Below are 7,547 nucleotides of genomic sequence, written 5' to 3'. Positions count from 1 at the left end.
TAAACTGAGTTATACAGAGGCCTGACCGATTAAAATTGAATCAGTAAGAAAATGTTAAATGACAAAAAAAATCCGTAATTGGAAGCAATACGGTATTTGCACTTGTGTTTGCACTTAATTTTACGTAAAAAAAAGTCACGTTTTGATTGTAACCGATTTACAAGCAGAAAGCACGTGCTCTCTCTCAACAAAAATACCCGCGCATTTCGATGTTTGTGCGATGATTTAGCAGGAGCGTCAACGTCATTCCGCGAAACGTCAAATTATATAAACATGACATAACTTTGGGAAATTTGTTGTTTTGGTGCAATTTGAAAGTGGTGCAAAAAGGGCTCGATCCGGCTGTGTAGGTTAGATAAATGAATAGAAAATGGTTGCTATCCGTCGATGCAGTTCCTAGAATGTTATCACCACGGCACCCCCTCAACAGGTGGCTCGGGCGGGCGATATTGCTACGACACTTTGCACCACAGCAGCGATGGATCAGCTGTTCCGCCGCGTTGCTACGCAGTCACTACGACTCGCTTGGCGTGACCCCGAGCGCGACACAGAACGACATCAAGCAGGCGTACTACAAACTGTCCAAGCTGTACCATCCGGACAAAAACAAGGGCAGCGAAGTGGCGGCGGAGAAGTTCCGCGACATCACGGCAGCGTACGAAGTGTTGGGCAACTACCGGTTGCGAAAGCTGTACGACAAGGGCATCCTGCACACCGCCGGGCGCCAGTTTGCGAGCGAAGCGCCGACCGCGGCGGCAGACCACACCGAGGACGATGCTCAGACGCGGTTCTACAAGAAGCGCATGACCCGTACGCATGCACCGACGGCGACGGGACGTACGCCGATTTACGATTTCGATGAATGGTCCCGGAACCATTACGGAAGCCGATTCGACCAGAAGATGAAGGCGGAGGAGCGGTTCAAAAAGAAGGCCGAGCGGGAAGAGATCTTCAAGACGCGATTGCAGCACGAGTACATCATCTTTCCGCTTCTGTTCGTCTGCGTAATGTACTGTGTGATAGTGTTCCAGGAGGGCACTTACGATGCTCCGAAACCGGTAACGAAGAGTGAGCCTTAAGAAGGTCTCGCGCGGGTAACGATTCGTGTGAAAGCGCAGGCGTATTATTTATCTGTAAATATTTTAGGGCAATAACAACACTCCGCTGGCTCTTGTGCTTCTTGTGGCCCAAAGTCAACACTTTAAAACGGAAATTGTGGGTGTGTTTGTGTGTTTTACTGCACTGTGAAGGCGATTGGTTTATTCAGTTCAAAAGCGACCGCTTCGCTTCCTTGCCGTGAAGCGAGAATCTTTACGCGTATCTTCACCCTGTTGCCTTCGGCGTTCCTTCTTGGCCAGTACCCATTCGCGAGACTTCTTCAGCGGTTTGCCACGTGCTTTCTTCGCGTACTCTGCCTGCTTCCGGTTGTACGCAATCTGTGCTGCGCTTTCGTCCGTGCCGAGAGCGGCCGGAAGCTTTGCCACCCCGCCCGTCATCAGCACGAGAAAGTATTTCTTCGCCTTGGCAGAGTTGGGATAGTCCACCACAATGCCACCGTAGAAACCGGCTTTCATGGCCTGCGACGTTACCAGCTCGATTTGATCGGCCGTTTCGGGATAAAACTGAAACACGGCCCTAGCATTGCGTGTCTGCAAAAGGAATCGTTGAGAATCGGTAAGCTGTACGTAGTAGCGGAGTTGGGAACAGCAAACAAACTTACCAAGCTAGAATACAGTGTACTGAAGAACTGATGCAGTCGCTTCGGTGGATTGTGTGATTTCTTGTCCGCATTGCAGAGCCACTGTAGGGCAGAGATTGACACGGCACCATCGAACGTGCCGGCCTTGAACGGCATTCCCTGTCCCATATCACCGAGCAACAGATCGCCCTCGACTTCCCGCTCGACGGCTACATCCAGCATGGATTGCGATATGTCCACTCCGATCCACACGTGCCCTTGCTCCTCGAGCACGCTGCCGGACAGCCCGGAGCCGCATCCGATGTCGAGAATTAGTTGGGGCGCGTCATCGTTCGGATCTATGGCCAGCAGCTCGATGGCACGCTCACACATCTGCACCTGGATGTCGATAATTCGCGTATTGTTTGTGTACTTTTGCGCTTCACTTTCGTTGTAAAACTGCAAGTTAATGACGAAAAGGGGTATTAGCTTGGGCGGTTCGAACCCGTGTTTGCTACTTACAATCTCCGGTGGAGCGACATGCTCAGGGCGACGGGACATTTTCACGATATTCGGAACGTAGAAGGGTTTGTTTTGAATGTAAAACGCATGTGGATTTATTTAGATGAAAATGGCACATAGGGAGACCGACTGGTCGTCGATGGCTGACAAGAATACAATCAAAAGAAGCACTGTTGGAAATAGTTTTCCAAATTTTGAATCTCCAGCCAGTCCGAAAATGAAGTTATCGTCTTGTTTGTTTTATTAAGCTCAAAGCGTTCCCAAACACCTAATTGAGGCGCTTAAATGATTAAAAATCAGTACAAAAATATGTTTTACAAGGGGTAGGAATGCAATCGCGCATCGTTGCACGGTGACTCATTTGACAGCAATCAACTGACAGCTCTTTGTTGTCATTTTGTTCCGCGGAGCTGTGTCTGTGTTGGTTCGCCGACAAAACATCTGTTTTTGTTAAATAAAGTTTTTCAACAAATTGTACACGAAATAGCTGCATTCTCGTGTAAAAATAATTAGTTAACTTGCTCCGGTTTGTAACAAGCCAAAGTTCCTTGGATTGAAGTGACGTTGCGTACAGAAATTTTAATTAGGTTAGTTGATTAGAAACGTGGAAGGAATCGGTGTGCGGGGTGGAGCCGGGCGGGCTCGGGAATGCAGAACAGTTTAAAAATAGAAAATTTTCAATTTTCCTTTCGTCAGCCGGACACCAGAGGAAAACCATCTTACTGCCAGATTGCACGAGAAAGTTGGAGAACAGTCTAGAACGCTCACAGGAACTTAATAAAAAGGCAACCAGAATTGCGATTGCAAGTGATTCATACAGAAGAAAGTGAACGAGCAAGAGGTAATCGTAGAAGGTATCAATTTCAAGTGAAGTTCAGAAAGTTCATACATAACAGCAACAGCGAAATAATGGTTGCAGCAGAGACACAAGCGATGGCCGAAGTGGACGAGGCAACCGCGTTCAAAGAGCGTGGCAATGCGGAATTCAAGATCGACTGTTGGGAGGCCGCGATCAAGTGGTACACGAAAGCGATCCAGGCCGGCGAGAAGCATAAGGATTTGCCAGTGTTTTACAAAAACCGGGCGGCCGCCTACCTGAAGCTGGAGCAGTACGAGGAAGCCCACAAAGACTGTACGCAGTCGCTGGAGATCTGTCCGAACGATCCGAAAGCACTGTTCCGTCGGTTTCAGGCGTTCGAGGCGCTGGAGCGGTTCGAGGAGGCGTACAAAGACCTGCGCACGATCCACACGAACGACCCGAACAACAAAACGATCAAGCCCCATCTGGAGCGGCTGCACGCGATCGTGCAGGAGCGTGCCCGGCAACGGGCCCAGACCTCGAACAAGGTGACGAAAATGTTCGAGATTGCGTTCGACATCGGTGCGCCAAAGGACAAGCGCGAGCAGGCGATGAGCAATATCGTGGTGCTGGCGCGCGAGCCGGCCGGGGTGGAGGTGATGATGAAGGAGGGCCTGGTGACGCGCATCGGCAAGCTGCTGAAGGTGGAGAAGAACAACGACATCATCACGAACGCGATCCGCGCGATCGACGGCGTGTGTCTGAGGAGCGCGGAGCGCACGAAGCAAGTCATCAACGAGCTCGGCATACCGTGGTTCCTGCAGATTCTCGACTGCAGCGTGGAGGAGCGGGTGGCCGCCTCGCAGCATTGCATGCAAACCGTGCTGAACTCAATCTCGGGCATGGAAAACAAGGAAGAGTCGAAACCGATCGATGCGCTGGTGAAGGAAAACCAGCAGATCATCGAAACGCTGCTCACCTGCCTGCTGTACTCGGTGACGGATCGCACGATCACGGGCATGGCACGCGACTCGATCATGGAGCTGCTGATTCGCAACGTCCACTGGAAGACGCTGAACTGGGCGGAGCGGCTGGTCGAGCTGAAGGGTTTGATGCGGCTGATGGACGTCTGCTCGGAGCTGGAGGAGTACAAGTACGAGAGCGCGATGAACATTACGCCATCGTCGCGCACGATTGCGACCGTTTGCCTGTCGCGCATCTACGAAAACATGTACTACGATCAGGCCCGCGAACGGTTCACCGAGCAGATTGCGGACTTTGTGAAGGACAAGCTGCTAACGCCCGACCACGAGTCGAAGGTGCGCGTAACGGTGGCCATCACGTCGCTGCTGCTCGGTCCGCTGGACGTGGGCAATACGATCGTATCGCGGGAAGGTGTGCTGCAGATGATCCTCGTCATGGCGCAATCCGACAACCTGCTCGAGCAGAAGGTAGGTGTGCGGGATGGGAAAATAGTATTAATGGCAGCGAGACTCATTTTTTTCTTTTTATTTCCATTTTGCAGGTCGCCTGCGAGTGTTTGATCGCTGCTGCCTCGAAGAAGGACAAAGCGAAGGGTTTGGTGCAATCGGGAGCGGAAATTTTGAAGAAGCTGTACACCTCCAAGAACGAGGAAATTCGCGTCCGCGCCCTGGTCGGTCTGTGCAAGATCGGCAGCTCGGGCGGTTTGGACGCCTCGATTCGTCCGTTTGCCGATGGGTCGACGAAGAAGCTGGCCGAAGCGTGCCGTCGCTTCCTGGTGAAGCCGGGCAAGGATAAGGACATCCGCAAGTTTGCCGCCGAAGGTCTCGCCTACCTGACGCTCGATGCCGAGGTGAAAGAGAAGCTGGTGGAGGATCGTCCCGCCATCCAGGGGCTGATTGAGCTCGCCAAAACGGGCGACCAGTCGGCCCTGTACGGCGTGGTAACGACGCTGGTGAATCTGGTGAACGCGTACGACAAGCAGGAGCTGGTGCCGGAGCTGGTTGAGCTGGCCAAGTTCGCCAAACATCACATCCCCGAGGAGCACGAACTGGACGATCCCGATTTTGTGAGCGCCCGTATCGTTATACTGGCCAACGAGGGCGTCACGTCCGGTCTGGTGGCGCTGTGCAAAACGGAGAGCGACAATTCGAAGGAAATGATTGCCCGCGTGTTCAACGCACTGTGCAGCGAGCAGGAGGCACGCGGCAAGGTGGTGCAGCAGGGCGGCGCCAAGGTGCTGCTTCCGCTGTCGCTGAACGGCACGGCCAACGGGAAGCGTCATGCGGCGCAGGCACTGTCCCGCATCGGCATCACCATCAATCCGGAGGTTGCGTTCCCGGGCCAGCGCAATCTGGAGGTGATCCGGCCGTTGATGAACCAGCTCCATCCGGACTACACGTCGCTGGAAAACTTCGAAGCTCTGATGGCACTGTGCAATCTGGCCTCGATGAACGAATCCACCCGGCAGCGCATCCTGAAGGAGCAGGGCATGGTGAAGTTCGAATCGTACATGGGCGAGGACCACATGATGCTGCGTCGAGCCGCCACGCAGGTGATGTGCAACATGGTCCAGTCGCCGGACGCGGTGAAGCTGTGCGAAAAGGAGAACGATCGGGTGAAGATGCTGGCGCTGCTGTGCGAGGAAGAGGACGAGGATACGGCGCTGGCGGCATCGGGTGCACTCGCCTATCTGACCTCCGTGTCGGAGCGGTGCTGCGAGAAGATGTTCGAACCGATCGCGTGGCTGGACGTGTTCCACACGTTGGTGGCGAACCCGAGCGCCGGTGTGCAGCATCGCGGCACGGTGATCATTCGCAACATCATCAAGACGAACAAGCAGCTGGCGTCGAAGCTGTTCGACACCGATCTGCTGCAGATGCTGTACGGTGTTACGCAGCTGAACGACGAGAAGCGCGCGAAGGCGATCGAGTGTGCCCAGGAGTGCTTGAAGCTGGCGGAAGAGTACCGGCTGATCCAGGAGAATGCCCACGCAGACATGGCACCGGACGTGTTCAAGCAGCAGGAATCGGCGTCGATCGAGGAGATCGATAACTGAGTCGGTCCCCGTAGCAGGAGACCAGCAACAAGTGCATTACAAGGATTTTAAAGTTACATTTATAGTTTACCGTACGATAGTTGCGTTTCGTTTTCCGAGCCATGCGGGAAATATGTACCGTTTAATCGACATGCTCTCGTGACGAGGGTGAACCGCCGTACTTAATTAGCGAAGAAGAGCGAAGATGAGGAGCTTTTTCGATCGCGTTGGTAGAGGTTAAGACAATTTTTGATGTTTTCTTTTGACAGATATTTATAATAAAGTAATTGTGAATGATTTTTCGATAGTTAAAGGTGTCCTATTTACTATGCTAGTGGTTGGAACATGTTACAAGAGTTTCCCGCTTATCACTTCAGATACATCCAAAGAACTAATGAACTTGCTTAACAGTAGGGGAAAAATGCTTTCCAGTAGTCGAATGAAGGTGAGAAGATAGGATTAAGGACTAAGTGATAGTGTCACGGAATTCACGCCTTTCCCCTGAAATAACATTCTCCAGAGAAAATTCAACTCACGATAGGGGAAAAGCGTTTTTCCCCCGGCTGAATGAATGTGAGAAGGTAATTTCTCACTATCGAGTGAAGCGTGGTGAGGAAATGAACACGTTTCTCCTCTTTGCTCACCCAATGAAACGGCATTTTCTCATTGCTGAGTATTTTCTCCGCCATGTAAATGTTCTCACTAGGAAAATGGGGAAAAACTAGTGAGAGTAAAAATGCATTCGGTCGCGGCGCCGTTGAGCAAAAGTATCCCTTCGCCTCGTATTACTCTCCAGTGCGAAATCGAAACGAGCGTACGGTATCGGGCAAATACGGACAGAATGCTTCGTCGTGCGCGTTCGGGATGACACGGCGTTGATCCGTTTGGGACTGGGGCAAGGTAAATTATGTTGACATCGTTACCACCGTTGAGTGTGCGATTGCGGAAGGGTCAAATAAAATAGTAACACAATTTATGTCAGATGTTTCAGTGTACGCGCCACAACCATGCATTCGACGAGGGAAAGTAGTAGTTTGGTGGGTGCATCAAAAGAAAAGCACTGAAACGTAGAGGAAGCTCAAATTTCCACTACCACTCACGTGTTGGAGGAAAGTTTTGCCTGGCGCAAGCGATTAATTTGAAGCTACTGTTTAAAGGCAATCATATTTTCGCTTCGCAATTCCGTCGGTGAAGCATGTCGTTTTACGCAAACATTCGCGCAAACCGATCTGGTTGTAGTAGCAAAAACGCACCGCAAACGGTCGCGTGTTGTTAGCCTATCTTCATTAGGAAATTGTCGACAGTTATTGTCCTTCCTGGTCTAGCTTTTTTTTTGAGCTTGATTTTCTCGTAAACGGATAAACAACCCGTTTTTGGGGAAGGTTTATACTATCCATTTTTTGTATTCATTGTTTTTGTTGTTGTTTCTTGCTCGTGCTCTAAATAACGGATGTTGTTTTTCCGTGCAGTTTGGTATTTGAAAGTGGGTTCTTGCTTGTTTAATCGACCAAAGTAGGTAAAGCTGCATT

General features: G+C 51.3%; 3 protein-coding genes across 3 annotated transcripts; 2 read left to right on the top strand and 1 right to left on the bottom strand.

Moving 5' to 3' along the window:
- Window positions 1–267: 267 nt before the first annotated feature.
- On the top strand, window positions 268–1,213 carry LOC120950980 (dnaJ homolog subfamily C member 30, mitochondrial). Its single transcript, XM_040369429.2, has one exon. It carries the CDS (start codon window positions 360–362, stop codon window positions 1,077–1,079), a length of 720 nt encoding a protein of 239 aa, XP_040225363.2. The 5' UTR covers window positions 268–359; the 3' UTR covers window positions 1,080–1,213.
- An 11-nt stretch (window positions 1,214–1,224) lies between these two features.
- LOC120950979 (probable 18S rRNA (guanine-N(7))-methyltransferase) lies at window positions 1,225–2,323 on the bottom strand. Its single transcript, XM_040369428.2, has 3 exons — window positions 2,201–2,323; window positions 1,721–2,137; window positions 1,225–1,649 (listed from the first exon to the last, which is right to left on the bottom strand). The coding sequence occupies exons 1-3, from the start codon at window positions 2,237–2,239 to the stop codon at window positions 1,269–1,271; spliced, it is 837 nt and encodes a 278-aa protein (XP_040225362.2). The 5' UTR covers window positions 2,240–2,323; the 3' UTR covers window positions 1,225–1,268.
- Window positions 2,324–2,587: 264 nt separating this feature from the next.
- On the top strand, window positions 2,588–6,325 carry LOC120950070 (protein unc-45 homolog B). The gene is made up of 3 exons (XM_040367808.2): window positions 2,588–2,787; window positions 2,897–4,450; window positions 4,525–6,325. The coding sequence occupies exons 2-3, from the start codon at window positions 3,110–3,112 to the stop codon at window positions 6,037–6,039; spliced, it is 2,856 nt and encodes a 951-aa protein (XP_040223742.2). The 5' UTR covers window positions 2,588–2,787; window positions 2,897–3,109; the 3' UTR covers window positions 6,040–6,325.
- Window positions 6,326–7,547: the final 1,222 nt, after the last annotated feature.

The sequence above is a fragment of the Anopheles coluzzii genome, chromosome 2 (assembly GCF_943734685.1).
Source record: "Anopheles coluzzii chromosome 2, AcolN3, whole genome shotgun sequence".
NCBI classification, from domain to species: domain Eukaryota; kingdom Metazoa; phylum Arthropoda; class Insecta; order Diptera; family Culicidae; genus Anopheles; species Anopheles coluzzii.
This window is presented reverse-complemented; position numbering and strand designations above follow the sequence as displayed.

Excerpts from the sequence above, each read along its gene's own strand:
- LOC120950980 (XM_040369429.2), top strand. The coding sequence starts at position 360 with ATGAATAGAAAATGGTTGCTATCCGTCGATGCAGTTCCTAGAATGTTA.
- LOC120950979 (XM_040369428.2), bottom strand. The coding sequence starts at position 2,239 with ATGTCCCGTCGCCCTGAGCATGTCGCTCCACCGGAGATT. Across the intron at positions 2,138-2,200 it reads ATGTCGCTCCACCGGAGATT|TTTTACAACGAAAGTGAAGC; the intron begins GTAAGTAGCAAA and ends ATTAACTTGCAG. Across the intron at positions 1,650-1,720 it reads GTACACTGTATTCTAGCTTG|ACACGCAATGCTAGGGCCGT; the intron begins GTAAGTTTGTTT and ends TTCCTTTTGCAG.
- LOC120950070 (XM_040367808.2), top strand. The coding sequence starts at position 3,110 with ATGGTTGCAGCAGAGACACAAGCGATGGCCGAAGTGGACGAGGCAACC. Across the intron at positions 4,451-4,524 it reads ACAACCTGCTCGAGCAGAAG|GTCGCCTGCGAGTGTTTGAT; the intron begins GTAGGTGTGCGG and ends TCCATTTTGCAG.